Raw genomic sequence first — 15,480 nt, 5'->3', positions numbered from 1 at the left:
GATATCTTATCTTATCTTATTTTATACGAAATAAATAAATAAATAAATAAATAAATAAATAAATAAATAAATAAATAAAAATAAATAAACTGGGAAAAAAAATAAATAATCAGAATCAGAATCAAAATAAATACAAAATATGGAAAATAACATTGGTAAGTAACAGTAGGGGCATCAAAACTCGAATACCTACAGATACATAAGATACATAAAGTAAATGACAGCAATAAAACAGAAATCAGCGTACAATGAAGTTCTCTAAACCAGAATATAATGGGAGCCAAAATTCTTGAAAAAGATGGTTATATTTTTCCAATGTTAGCTTTTCTAATGGTAGAAATGCCGTGATTTGGTCTATGAAAGTCTTATAATTATAATTAAGAAACGAAGAGACGGCTCAGACACGAGCATGTCATATGCTTGTAAAATGATTCATACATATACATATGTGTGTGTATTTGTGTAGTTGCTAGTTATAACATTCCTGTGTATGTAAACAAGTTTGTAGTGTTTTTCTGATGCAAGAGACGGCCAGTCTCATGATGCTTCTCGGGGCCCTGTAGATACACCTTCATATCAGCTCCTTCTGAAACCATTGCCTTCCCTACAAGCTGTTCCTTTTTTCACTCTTCTCTTTGAAACGGCAGCCTTCTGAAAGCATGACAAAAGAACTCATCCCACACGATGTCACAATATTTCCATGCATCAAAGAGGTGACGTTACGGTACTGAAATCAGCACTGTGCGACGTGAGGCTTTCTCTTTTGTTTAGGAGAGATCAAAGGCCCGCGCGGCTCGCCTACCAACAATCACTTAGCTTCCTCGCCTCGTGTGATTTTGGTCTTGCCTGATGGAGGAAAAGCTGAGTTTTTACAACACCCAACCACACAGACTCTTCCCTTCAAACCACATGAAAAAACAGGCTCAAAATATGCCAACATCTGCAAACATTTGAAAAATCTTCCTCAAAGTCACTCTGAGCTGATTGGCTTGAGTTGTGATAGAAGACACCCTCATTTCTCCCTCTACATCTGCGGCTTTGTCTTTCTGCTCGCCTGTCGCTGCACGCGAGGGCAGGAATGAAAAGGAATTCTTAAATCTAGACCCATATCTGGCCAACACAGCTACTTGAATTTATTGTTTTATCTGTCGCTCTTTACATACACAATTGGTTCCCATTAGATTCAGTTTTCTCTGTCACTTTGTTATCTAACCCCTGGAAGGACACGCGCTCTCAAAAAGCAAAGCATGTGCAGGCACACCAGGACAGAAAGCAAGCATAAAAACTCCTGCAAGAACGTAACAAAGAGCGGGTGAAAATACAGCACCTAAAGCTCCGCCGGCCAGAATGTTTACCATAATGTTCATTTGAAAAGTCTTGTTGGTTAGCCGCAGATAATGAATGCAATAAAAACACGACTCTGCATCTTCCCTGCAAAAATCAGAAGAAGTGTGTTTTTGCACGATGTTTGCTCCATCCATTCATCGTTGACTTCATGACAGATGTTGTCTTTAAAAGGCCTTTCTTCTGCTTTTCAGCCGTATTTATTTATGATTTTAATAAGAAATATTAAGACTTTAAGAACAATTAATATGAAAGAAAGATTGTATCGATTTTGCATGGAATTTTTTGTGTTTTAGATGAAGGCCTGACTATTATCATATCAGTTTAAAATAATGGTTTGACTCATTTTAGCTTAACTGACTTTTAAGCAGAGGTGTCAAAAGTATTCACATTCATTACTCAGGTAGAAGTATAGATACTAGAGTTTAAAAATACTCCTGTAGAAGTTGAAGTATCAACTCAAGTTTTTTACTCAAGTAAAAGTATAAAATTACTGGTTTCAAAACTACTTAAAGTATAAAAGTAAAAGTAATGTAAGGGGGAAAAAAAGCCATTAAGGACAAAAGCCATTGAAAATGAATGTATCTTAGTATAATGTAAATATATTAAAGAAGCATATATGTGTACTATTGAGCATTAACATGTGTTTCAGAGAGCAGGAGATATGATGACTAGTTGCCTATAAGTATTGTAATGGTGCAAAAAGTCAAACTTCAGAGGCATGTTATCATTTATCCTAAACTTTATTGGAATGTACATCCAAGTTTAGTTGCAGGAATCTGAGGGAACGGATGTAAGAACAAAACTGGACAAGAACATCTGAAACAACCACAACCAAATTCACTCTATCCGGATGGAGCAATTTAACTGGATAGTTTTTTTTAAAGGCCGAAATGAAATAGAGTAACGAGGCTGTTTTTAAAATGTAAGCAGTAAAAAGTACAGATAATTGCGTGAAAATGTAAGGAGTAAAAGTAAAAAGTCGTCTGAAAAATAATTACTCCAGTGAAGTATAGATAACCAACATTTCTACTTAAGTAAGGTAACAAAGTATTTGTACTTCGTTACTTGACACCTGTGCTTTTAAGATATGCATATTCCCACATATATAATCTATTTCCACATATGTATAGACATTGTTTTTCTCTTTTCCACAGGTAAGAGCTCAGACTCCCAGGATGCATTGGAGGATCTACCCCACTTCGAATTCTTGGCCCACTTGAAGAAAGCGTCTACCTCGGGACATCTTCTGGACCGGCTGAACTTTAACGGCACGACGGCCGTGTATTATCCGAGCAGCGGGCACGATGAGCTGCCTCCTGCCATCTGGTCGCCAGGAGCGCAACACTGTTCACCTGAGGGGGCAGGTACGTCCCACTCATGCACACATGACTCCCATGATACTGTAAAGAAAAGAAAATGATGTCCGTGGCTACTATTGATCCATAGAGAGAGACAGAGAGAGAGATGTGAACTTTAAAGAGGCACTCATGCAAAGGCTTATTGTGAATATAACAATAATACCACAAATATCTGATTGTGCTGTTGATGCAAATAAAACGCTGAGTACACAGAAAAACTAAATGTTTGCTTATCACATATCAGCCTGTTCATTTAAATGTGTCAACGCGTTTCCATCAGAGGGACTTTATGACTGTCCAGGAAATTCATGTATAAAACTCAATGTATGTATTTATTGTTCACCATTTCATAAAACAAATGCCATGAAAAATCTCTCATCTTTAATACTAATCAGAATATACCGTATTTTCTGGACTATAAGCCGCACCTGCATATAAGCCGCATCCGCTCTATTTAAAAAGAAAAGATATTTAGCCGCAGATATTTCTGTTGTTAGATTAGATATTTACTACATGTACAGAAGGATTCTGAACTGTAAATGATGTACATGTTTGTACCTAAATAGATCTTTCCTAACAGTGTCTTTTAACACGGCAGCAACTTTGCTGATTAAAACGGGACAGAACCAAGAGAAAATAACTGGTATTTATTTATCTATTTATCTGTTTGAGATCTGCTTCTACTTCTATCTGCTAAAGGAGAAGTAGCGTATTCTTTTTTATTTTGCATTTATTTTGTCTTAGTTTTGATTCTAATTACGGTTAGAGCGCTCCGAGCGGTGGAAGAAAAATCCACAGAAAAGCTGCACCTTTGTATAAGCTGCATGGTTCAAAACCTATGAAAAAAGTAGCGGCTTATAGTCCAGAAAATACGGTAAACTCAAAATTGAATACACTGTGGCCTGTAAAGTTGGAATAAAACATGTTCTACATCTTTTCATGACATGATTATAAATAAAAAGAGGATTATTTCTGAAAGCAAATGTATTCCAGCTTCATGGGTAACAGTGTGTCGCCATTTAGTCATTTGAAAAATCCAAAAAATCTGAGGTTTTTACATATCAGGACGTGATTTAAAAAAGGTAATCTGATCCTCAGCAAAATTAAGTAAATAAAACCACAGTTGAACAACAAAACATGATATATTGTTAAGAATGTAAGCCAAATGTAGAACAACCTTATCAAGAGAACTATTTATTGGCAAACCCCAGCTAATCAATTGCGATTAATTAACTGATCATCAGCCGGTATGATTAAGGTGTGTGTTAACCCTTTCTAGGACAGTCAATAATATACTTGAAATGCTAAAATTACAACTCTTGAGGAGGAATATTAAAAGACACATGCCCTGTAAAGGTTAACACTATGCCAAAAAGGGAAGACATCAGCTATGATCTTAGAGAAACCCATCTTGCTGCCCATCAATTTGAGAAGAGTTCTAAGACCATTTCCAAACAATTTGGGATGAGTGAGGATGAAATTCAAAAATAATTTAAAAAACAGCTGCTAAAAACCTTAACCCAGAGTTCGTATCAAGGTCAGAATGTGAAATCTTTCAAAAACATAGAAGCTACACAGATTGACTGAACGAGTTTGGTTTGTGTGAAACGGCTGTCAAGAGATAGATTTTTCTGTCAAGAAGAGAAAACTTGGCAGCACGGCCTAAATTTGCAAAGTTGCATCTGAACAAACCACAAGATCTCTGGAACAATGTCCTCTGGACAGAGCAGAACAAAGAAGAGAGGCTTGGCCGTAATGCACGCCACCACATTTAGTGAAAACCAAACACATCACACAGCACAAACACCGCTGTTAGCCGTCTCTCACGCTCGTGGAGGGGAATGATCCCTGCTTGTTTTTCAGCCACAACCTCGGCACCTTGCAGTCTTTGAGGACTGTGAGCTCCTCTGTTTGACGATGTTTTCCACTGTCGAATGTGAGAAGATCTGACTGGGAGATAAAAAACTAGTCCAAAATTGGTCTAGACTGTAATAACAAGCACACCAGCAAATCCACAACACGCCAAGGTGTTCCGGTAGTCTAGATCAAAAACTACTGCGATGTCTTGAGAGCGTTGTGAACAAACAAATGGCTGTGAATAGGGTTGCCCCCTTTCAGAAATAGAAATAAGGGACGCCCTGATTTCAGCAGCGCAGGAGCCAAAAAAAAAGCCCCAAAACTTCCAAACTGAATAAAAATGTGTTTATTTTATATGAAAAAACTAAATGCTTTGATTTAAAGTTTAAAGTGCTTTAATAGCATTGAACTTGCATGACTGTACAGACAGACAACCATACTAGCAACTGAAATATATATATGTATGTCCACATCAGCCAGGATGTATAATATAGCCTACAGGTGAAGAATATGGTGTAAAAGTTAATTTATTCAATAATTCAACTAGAATATGGTGTAAAAGTTAATTTATTTCAATAATTCAACTAGAATATGGTGTAAAAGTTAACTTATTTCAATAATTCAACTAGAATATGGTGTAAAAGTTAATTTATTTCAATAATTCAACTAGAATATGGTGTAAAAGTTAATTTATTTCAATAATTCAACTAGAACATGGTGTAAAAGTTAATTTATTTCAATAATTCAACTAGAATATGGTGTAAAAGTTAACTTATTTCAATAATTCAACTAGAATATGGTGTAAAAGTTAACTTATTTCAATAATTCAACTAGAATATGGTGTAAAAGTTAACTTATTTCAATAATTCAACTAGAATATGGTGTAAAAGTTAACTTATTTCAATAATTCAACTAGAATATGGTGTAAAAGTTAACTTATTTCAATAATTCAACTAGAATATGGTGTAAAAGTTAATTTATTTCAATAATTCAACTAGAATATGGTGTAAAAGTTAATGAAAATACGGTGCAAATCGTGTCCCGTATTAGTTCAATACGGGACGCAACATTTTTTTCTCAAAAAAAGGACAATTCCGTATTTTACGGGACGGGTGGCAAGCCTAGCTGTGAACCTGCATGAACCGAAGCAACATTGTAAAGAAGAGTGGATTAAAATCCCTCCATCAAACTGTGAGCGACTTGAAATGTTAAATGAAAACAATTACTGTAAATTGGCCACATTAAAGGAAATCTACGAGCGGTTGAATCAGGGGGCGTTCTTCACATGCTGCTTTCAGTATACTTTTTAAATCATTACAATTTATCATATGACGTGTTCTTCTTTTGAAGTCGTAATTGCCTAATACCATGACCTGGCAAAGGCCAGATGATTATTTTATTTCCTTTTTTGATGATTCCCTTAAAGGGGACCTATTATGGCGTCTAATACCTATTTTAAACAGGCCTTGAATGTCTTAAAAACAAGCTTTTGATTGTTTTTGCTAAATAAATTAGAAATTCAGCCTCTGAGCCATGTCTTTATCTTCCCCGTTTCTAACCTCATTATCTATGAAGGATTCTGAGTGGGTCGTTACGTAACGACGGGAGCAGAATCTGAACGGCTCGTAGATCCACATCACACTGGACGGCTCATCCGGGCAGCTGTACAGACACTGCAGAATTTGGTTGCTTTCCTCCTTCTCTGAGTTGGCAGGCTGAGGGGAGACCACTTTATATATGTTAAAGCAAGAAAAAACAAGTTTTTCATATTAGGTCCCCTTTAAACTGCAAGAGGGTATAATCTACTGTATTTTTCGCATCTGTTTTCATCATAAATGATGTGATATTTTCAGGTTTACATACGGTAACTAGTGGGCAGCTTGAGATGAGATCAGTTAGTGTGTAGTAGTCAGGTGGCTTGTCATTTGAGTACAATGAACCGCCCATGTTATGAACTAGGAAGACACAAAGTTATAATGAAAGGGCAGTTTACAGGTATCATGAGTAGGCTTGCCACCCGTCCCGTAAAATACGGAATTGTCCTTTATTTGAGAAAAAAATGTTGCGTCCCGTATTGAACTAATACGGGACACGATTTGTACCGTATTTTCATTAACTTTTACACCATATTCTAGTTGAATTATTGAAATAAATGAACCTTTACACCATATTCTAGTTGAATTATTGAAATAAGTTAACTTTTACACCATATTCTAGTTGAATTATTGAAATAAATTGACTTTTACACCATATTCTAGTTGAATTATTGAAATAAATTAACTTTTACACCATATTCTAGTTGAATTATTGAAATAAATTAACCTTTACACCATATTCTAGTTGAATTATTGAAATAAATGAACTTTTACACCATGTTCTAGTTGAATTATTGAAATAAATTAACCTTTACACCATATTCTAGTTGAATTATTGAAATAAGTTAACTTTTACACCATATTCTAGTTGAATTATTGAAATAAATTGACTTTTACACCATATTCTAGTTGAATTATTGAAATAAATTAACTTTTACACCATATTCTAGTTGAATTATTGAAATAAGTTAACTTTTACACCATATTCTAGTTGAATTATTGAAATAAGTTAACTTTTACACCATATTCTAGTTGAATTATTGAAATAAATTGACTTTTACACCATATTCTAGTTGAATTATTGAAATAAATTAACCTTTACACCATATTCTAGTTGAATTATTGAAATAAATTAACTTTTACACCATATTCTTCACCTGTAGGCTATATTATACATCTGGGCTGATGTGGACATACGTAGCATAGGAGGATATTTCAGTTGCTAGTATGGTTGTCTGTCTGTACAGTCATGCAGGTTCAATGCTATTAAAGCACTTTAAACTTTAAATCAAAGCATTTTGTTTTTTCATATAAAATAAACACATTTTTATTCAGTTTAGAAGTTTTGGGGCTTTTTTTTTGGCTCCTGCGCTGCTGAAATCAGGGCGTCCCTTATTTCTATTTCTGAAAGGTGGCAACCCTAATCATGAGCCACCCGACAAAAAGAACCCCGGAAACAGCAAATGAAACAATTGTTTGCTTTAAAGCAAAAGATCTCACTATGTGAACCATCTTGCTCAGCATCTCTGTTTAACCACAGAGATGCTGTAGTGTGCAAGCATCCAGCTGAGGTAGTAACCAGCTCAGAGCGCTGTCATGAGCCGCGCTTTCTCGTACCCCAGTGCTGCTTTCTTACTTACAAGCAGCAGCTTATCATCATTGATCAGATCAGCATTCGGCTTCTGTAAGGGTGCAGTCTGATCAGGCTGGCTTCTTGTTTTTTTTTACTTTTGTCTCTTTTGTATGCCACAAAATTAATGCTGCTCAAGTGTTGTTGTTCATTTAAGGTCAAAGGTCAGTATTTTAAGGTGTTTCCTCAAAAGTGTCTGTATTATTCATAAAAGCATGCATCATAAAACATTTGTTAGTGTTAATACTCTTATTTCTTTGATTAATTTTTACTGTATCATAAATATTTAAATTTCTTCGTTCAAAACCTGAGCTATCAATCAACCGGCTGTATGCATCAGTTCATGTGTGTATAAAGTTAAATGCTGAGGGGGTATTGAGAGCAAGATTATGCATATTGTCCTGATAATTGTGGAGATATTGTTGGTTTAAAGGGGACCTATTATGGCATCTAATACCTATTTTAAACAGGCCTTAAATGTCTTAAAAACAAGCCTTTGATTGTTTTTGCTAAATAAATTAGAAATTCAGCCTCTGAGCCATGTCTTTATCTTCCCATTCTCTAACCTCATTATCTATGCAGGATTCTGAGTGGGCGGGGCTATGATAATGAGGCTCTGTGCTGATTGGCTGCCTGAATGATGCGATACACCGCTACGAAAAAATGGCGGAAGCTCCGGCTGGCGGAGTTAGTTGTGGGCGTAGGTTCACGCATCGGAGGCCAATCGATGCAAATTGCATTTTGGTTACGTAACGAAAAGGAGCAGAATCTGAACGGCTCGTAGATCCACATCACACTGGATGGATCATCCGGGCGGCTGTACAGACACTGCAGAATTTGGTTGCTTTCCTCCTTCTCTGAGTTGAAAAGCTGAGGGGAGACCACTTTATATATGTTAAAGCAAGAAAAAATTTGTTTTTCATAATAAGTCCCCTTTAATTTTGGATAGGTCTGTTAAGGCGACCCTCTCCTCTAAACACCCGCCGGGTTTAACAAGTTAAAGAACTTGATGGTGCTTACCTGAAGGTGGAAAACTTTATTGTTGTTTCCAAAGATTTCCAAAAAAAATATAATGAAAAGAAAAGTTGTGTTTGCAAACATGGTGAAATTGCAAGGTTTATAAAACTTTAGAGAATAAAATAGTAAAAAGATGTCCCTGCATGTCTCCAAAGGCCGTCGTTGATGAACCGGCTTCTGGCTCGGTGGTGGTTTGAGCATCAAGCTGTTGGGTGGGTTTCCTGACAGGGAACTTTGTTTTGGTTGTGAACAAAGAGGGTTGTGTTGATATTTTGAGGAATTATGTAAAGAAATCTGTGACCAGCCGAGCTTGAGTGACTAGGGCTGGGGATCGATTCAAATGTCAAGAATCGATTCAATTCCGATTCTTAAGATTCAGAATCGATTATCCAGATTTGATTCGATTCGATTCCGATATTGATTTGGGTTAGTGTTATTAAAATTGTTTTTTGAGCTGTTGCATGAATTATATGACTGTAGTTATGCAACATATTACTACTAGTATTATATTTATATTCAACAGCAAGTATTGGCAGCTAATGATGCTGTAAGGACCAATCAGCTCCCAGAATGCTGATAGAACTGCTTTCAGAAACATCATGTGAGTCAGAATTACCAAACAGATCCAGGGAGGAAACAGAGACGGATGAAATCGGTTTTATTTTTTCCCACATTTCGTTTTTATTTGTTCCATTTTCGGTCTATTTTGGTTTTTAATTTTTGAGCATTTGGTTTTTAGCATTTTTTGCAAATGTAACCCCAAGACAGTTTATAAAGTAATGAAATATAGACAATGTATGCAATTATAACACTTTAATGTTTTCATACCTTTAAACATATTTAAAGGCAAAAACATGGCACCAGTTATTCTCGTGTCCAACAAAACATTCATTTTTTGGGGATAAACAAAAAAATAACCAAAAGTTGTAATGTAGTGATGAAAAAAATAAATACATAAATACATAAAAGAAAAAAAAAGAGAAAAAAAAAAAGAAAAAATTCGATCTTTAGACATATGAATCGATTTTTAGGAATTAATATGAGAATCGATTTTTTCAACACAGGCCTATGAGTGACCATTACATTACACCACCATCAAGGTCTTGAAGTAGCGCAAGGTTAATCTCCACGATCAGAACGTACACAACTTAAATGAATTGGAACAATTTACCATGGAAATAAGGGCCAAGATCCTGCAAGAGAAATATGACAACTTCATTAGGAAATACCAAAATAGATTGCTGTTAGTTATAACTCACAAAGGATATTGTATTACTTATTATTTGACTTTTCTTCTTGTTTTAACTGAACACACCAGTAAAAATATCTTCATTAAACTTAATGGAGACGAGTCTTTGTTGTTTTGGACAAAGGAGCTATAAACACTTCTGGTTACAGTCATTTTCATGGATCGGTTTTTTTTTCTTAAAGAAACGTTAATGGTCCTGACCCGACCAGTAAATGAAAGGAAAAACTTTTGCAGTTTATTATGAACAATGGATGTACGGATGATGGGAAGACGTTATGAAATCCTAGAAAGTTAAGCCAAAATATCTGGCTCTGGTGACAGTTGTGAGGATAAAGACACTAGGATACAGACACACGACCAGCATCTGCAGCTCCCGGGAACTAAAAATAAAGACCCGAAAACAAAGCTAAAAAAAGAGTATTTTCAATTGGAGTATGAGTGGGAACTAGAGATGGGCGGTAAGGACTAGAAAATGTATCACGATAATTTCTGGCATTTATCTCGATAACGATAAAAATTACGATAAAAAAAAAAAATAGCAATTCAACTCCATCTTTTTTACTATATCTTTCTTTCTTTCTTTCTTTCTTTCTTTCTTTCTTTCTTTCTTTCTTTCTTTCTTTCTTTCTTTCTTTCTTTCTTTCTTTCTTTCTTTCTTTCTTTCTTTCTTTCTTTCTTTCTTTCTTTTCTTTCTTTCTTTCTTTCTTTCTTTCTTTCTTTCTTTAAGGCTCATATCTTTCTTTCTTTCTTTCTTTCTATCTTTCTTTTTTTTCTTTCTTTCTTTCTTTCTTTCTTTCTTTCTTTCTTTCTTTCATTCTTTCTATCTTTCTTTCTTTCTTTCTTTCTTTCTATCTTTCTTTTTTTTCTTTCTTTCTTTCTTTCTTTCTTTCTTTAAGGCTCATATCTTTCTATCTTTCTTTTTTTTCTTTCTTTCTTTCTTTCTTTCTTTCTTTCTTTCTTTCTTTCTTTCTTTCTTTCTTTCATTCTTTCTTTCTTTCTATCTTTCTTTTTCTTTCTTTCTTTCTTTCTTTCTTTCTTTCTTTAAGGCTCATATCTTTCTATCTTTCTTTTTTTTCTTTCTTTCTTTCTTTCTTTCTTTCTTTCTTTCTATCTTTCTTTCTTTCATTCTTTCTTTCTTTCTATCTTTCTTTTTCTTTCTTTCTTTCTTTCTTTCTTTCTTTCTTTCTTTCTTTCAGGCTCATTTCCTTCCTTCCTTCCTTCCTTCCTTCCTTCCTTCCTTCCTTTCTTCCTTCCTTCCTTTCTTCCTTCCTTCCTTCCTTCCTTCCTTCCTTCCTTCCTTCCTTCCTTCCTTCCTTCCTTCCTTCCTTCCTTCCTTCCTTCCTTCCTTCCTTCCTTCCTTCCTTCCTTCCATAAATCAGCTTTACACAAAAACGTCATCAAGGGGAATGTATCGTTTTTACCGCGAGATGACAAATTCTTACCGTGGGGAATTTTTTTGACGGTATATCGGTAGTGAACGGTAAAATATCGCCCATTCCTAATACAGACACACTACCAGCATCTGCAGCTCCCCGGGAACTAAAAATAAAGACGCACCGAAAAACAAAGCTAAAAGAGTATTTTCAATTGGAGTATGAGCGTGAACGCAGGTTGCCTCTTTAGATACGCTGGTTTTGTGACACGCCAGCACTCTGTCCAGGGTGTGCTCACGCATGGTGAGATAGTTCTAAGGCTTCTCAGTCATGAAAAGTTTAATGTGGCTTATAAAATGGATGAATGGATATATTTAATGAACATGTAAAAAATGAATTAGTGTGTGTAAAATGTCACCTCTTTCTGGACTCCAGATGCAGGCAGGAGCCAGCAGGCCTGTCCGTTCTGCCACAGGCTGTATCAGCGAGGAGCCTCTTTGAGGGACCATGTTAAATACTGTCAGGAGTGGGAGGGGGGTCACATGGTCTGTCCACTCTGTGGATACACGGCTACCCTTAGATCCCAGATGGAGCGACACCTAACACTCCACAACCAAATACAGGACAAGGTGAGATGAGATATAAGAAAAGAAAATGACATTTTCAACTACAATGAAGCATATTGTGTTGATATATCACTGACTGGCATGAAGGGCTGCATTTGAACCAGAGGTGTGTAGTTACGAGTTACATTTACTCCGTTACATTTACTTGAGTACTTTTTGGGAAATGTTGTACTTTTAGGAGTAGTTTTGAATCACTATACTTTTTACTTTTACTTGAGTAGATTTGTGAAGAAGAAACTGTTACTCTTACTCCGCTACATTAGGCTACGTTGAGCTGTTACTTTTCTTTTATCCCTTTTATCCACGTACACGTCAATCTCATGACATCACTGGGTGATTCTTTGGGAAAAGTTTTTGCATCTTTTGTCACATTTACACAGACTCAAACACACACACAGTTTCTATGAGTTCATGGGCTTGTTCTAGTTCTGCCTGGTTAAAAAAGAAAAGTACAAAGGCTTGAAATTTTGTGCAGCTTGCACTTAATTTATTTTTGTATTCTGTTATTTTATTTTTATTATGTATTTTATGTAAAGTACTTGAATTTACTTTAAGATTATTTTAATTTAAGCTATTTTTTTTTATTAATTTTAATTTATTTTATTATTTTATTGATTTAATTTACCCAAAGATGATTATTTTGTACTTTTGTCTGTTTGAATGGTTGTACTTTTTTACTTTTACTCAAGTAATTATTTGGATGACTAGTTTTTACTTCTACTTGAGTCATATTATTCTGAAGTAACAGTACTTTTACTTGAGTACAATTTTTGGCTCCTCTACCCACCTCTGATTTGAACGGCCCTTCATGTGTTTTATTGGATTACTTTGTTCATTGAAGTGATAGTTACAGTTCCTCTCATCTTGAAATTGCTTCCTAAATGTTTTGCGGTGCAAAGCTGATAACGATATCCTGTCATCCAAGAGTTCTATCTCTTTGGACCAAGGAATGGAAACCAGGAAGTTCAAATGTCTGGAGTGTGGGAAAGCATTCAAGTACAAACACCACCTCAAAGAGCATCTCCGCATCCACAGCGGTGAGACAAAATAGCATTTAAACATCTGTTTCCACTGTGGCGCTAACCTTCACTTACTGTGAGAATTATATGGAGTGAAACTATATCTACACTGGTGTGATGACAGAAAAAAGAAAAAAGTTAACGTAATTCAACTGAAGGCAAGAGAGTTTTTTGGACAAAGATCACAACCACTATGGAGGTATTTTCAAATGAATCTTTGCATGATTTCACCAACGCCTCTTCTATGTGTACCCTTTTTTTTTCATTTTCAGGCGAGAAGCCTTACGAGTGCTCCAACTGCAAGAAACGTTTCTCTCACTCCGGGTCCTACAGCTCCCATTTAAGCAGCAAAAAGTGCCTTAGTGGTGGAGGTCATGTCGGGGGAAACGCCGGCGTGGCCAACAGAGCGTTTAATGGACATAGTCAAAGCTCCTACCACCACCCGTTTTCAACATCTCCCTCTGCTGGCAGGGGTAGATCCAGTAATGACAAGGGCTCTGCTGCGTTGGCTTTGCAGAACCAGGACAATAACACCAGTCCTTTGGGGCGAATACCCCTAGAGCCTCAGCAGATGTTGCTGCACAGCCTCAAGCAGAACACCCCGAGCTTCGCCAACGAGGCGGACCTGGTCAGACTGTGGGATCCGTTGCCGGATCTCCCCTTGAGGGCCGGTGTGGTAAAAGGGACGTCCTTGCTGCCGTATCTCCACTCCGGGGCCAAGTTTGGGCAAATGCTGCAGGACATGCTTCACAGAGATGTAAAAACAGATGAAGCTATGGATAAAGAAGATGTGGAAGAAAGGAGAGTGGTCCACAACGGGGGGAGGCCTGAGAAGAAGGTGTCGCCTCACAGGAGGAGATCAGGTGAAGGCGAGAGAGGCGTGGTCGGAGTGACGTGTCGCTGGTGCATGCAGCGTTTCCCCAACGTTGCGGTCCTCCTGCAGCACGAGCGCTACCTCTGCAAGATCAACAGAGAAGCGGTGGAAGTGCCTGAAGGCTTTCACCAGAAAGGACACTCCTCACCACCTCTATTCTTCCCCAGATCTCTTCTCCAGCCAGACAACAGTAAATCAGGCATTGAGGTCAGCAATGGCGTCTGCGGAAACAAGTCGCCACTGCAGAAGCCCGGCTGGCATTCTGCCCCGCAACAGCTTTTGGTTGCGATGCATTCTCTTCCACCCCGCCACGATGCCTTATCCTCGCATATGTACTGGTCGAGCCAAGAAAAGGGAAGCCCAAGTCCGCTGATACACCACTCCCCGGAACTATCATCACCTCGTGGCAGAAGAAGAGTTCACTCTTCGGGATTTAGTTCGCCGGCCGGCCTTGACCTCACCAGCTGCCCCCCTGAGATCTCCTCGCCCCAGAGAGAACCGGACAGCCCCTGGTTTGTACAGAATGAACCGCTGGACCTCTCCCTGCCTAAACACCTCTCAGATCAAAGTGGGAGGAAAAGAACTCCAAATGGCATCTCAGGCAAAGGAGAGAGGAGAGAGCTGGGGTCCCATCAGCTTGGCCGACCAAGCCCGCCTTCACACCTGCCCCTGCACCAGTACCCGGTCTTCACCGGGGCCGGGCCTCCGGTGTTTCCCAGCTCTTTATACAACGGTTTTCCAATCTTCAGCCAACCTGGCGTCGGGCTTTCAATGCACGATGGCTCGACATCAGCTCCATTCAGCCAGACGGCCAACAGCACTGGGTTTCTCTCTCCTATGCCTTACATGATGGACGCAGATATAGAGACTGCATGGAAGAAGATCTACCAAGAGAAGCAAGTTTTAATGGTGAGCATGCTTTTTCTTTAAAGGTTTGAACGGATAATAATCGATCTAATCCAGGGGTCGGCAACCCGCGGCTCCAGAGCCGCATGCGGCTCTTTAGCGCCGCCCTAGTGGCTCCTGGAGATTTTTCAAAAATGTTTGACCTTTTTTTCTTTTTTCCTTTTTTTCTTCTTTTTTCTCTTTTCCTTTTTTCTTTTTTTTTCTTCTTTTTTCTTTTTTTCTTCTTTTCTTTTTTTCTTCCTTTTTCCTTTCCTTTTTAATCTCGAAATTTTTACTTTTTTCTCGACATTGTGACTTTTTTCTCGACATTTTGACTTTTTTCTTGACATTTCGACTTTTTTTTCAACATTTCGACTTTTCTCTCGAAGTGCATAATGAAAAAAACTATCTTCCCCCAGTTATAACTAATATAGATACATGCAGAATGAATTTTTTTCTTCTTTTTTCCTTTTTTTCTCTTTTTTCTTACTTTTTCCTTTCCTTTTTAATCTCGATATTTCGACTTTTTTCTCAATATTTCAACTTTTTTCTCGACATTTGGACTTTTTTCTTGACATTTCGAATTTTGTCTCAAGATTGTACTTCAACATTAATCTTGACATTTCAACTTTTTTTCTCGAAATTTGGAC

The 15,480-nt window shown here is 37.2% G+C and overlaps 1 protein-coding gene across 1 annotated transcript in view; it reads left to right on the top strand.

The window, feature by feature from the left end:
• LOC133449271 (zinc finger E-box-binding homeobox 2-like) overlaps positions 1 to 15,480 on the top strand; it is a 45,230-nt gene that overhangs the window by 25,788 nt on the left and 3,962 nt on the right. Inside the window, exons 3-6 of the mRNA XM_061728405.1 lie at positions 2,502 to 2,711; positions 11,862 to 12,055; positions 12,978 to 13,089; positions 13,344 to 14,854. Coding sequence (XP_061584389.1) covers positions 2,502 to 2,711; positions 11,862 to 12,055; positions 12,978 to 13,089; positions 13,344 to 14,854 — 2,027 coding nt within the window. The remainder of the gene's footprint in view (positions 1 to 2,501; positions 2,712 to 11,861; positions 12,056 to 12,977; positions 13,090 to 13,343; positions 14,855 to 15,480) is intronic.

The sequence above is a fragment of the Cololabis saira genome, chromosome 8, assembly GCF_033807715.1.
Source record: "Cololabis saira isolate AMF1-May2022 chromosome 8, fColSai1.1, whole genome shotgun sequence".
Classification (NCBI taxonomy): Eukaryota; Metazoa; Chordata; class Actinopteri; order Beloniformes; family Belonidae; genus Cololabis; species Cololabis saira.
This window is presented reverse-complemented; position numbering and strand designations above follow the sequence as displayed.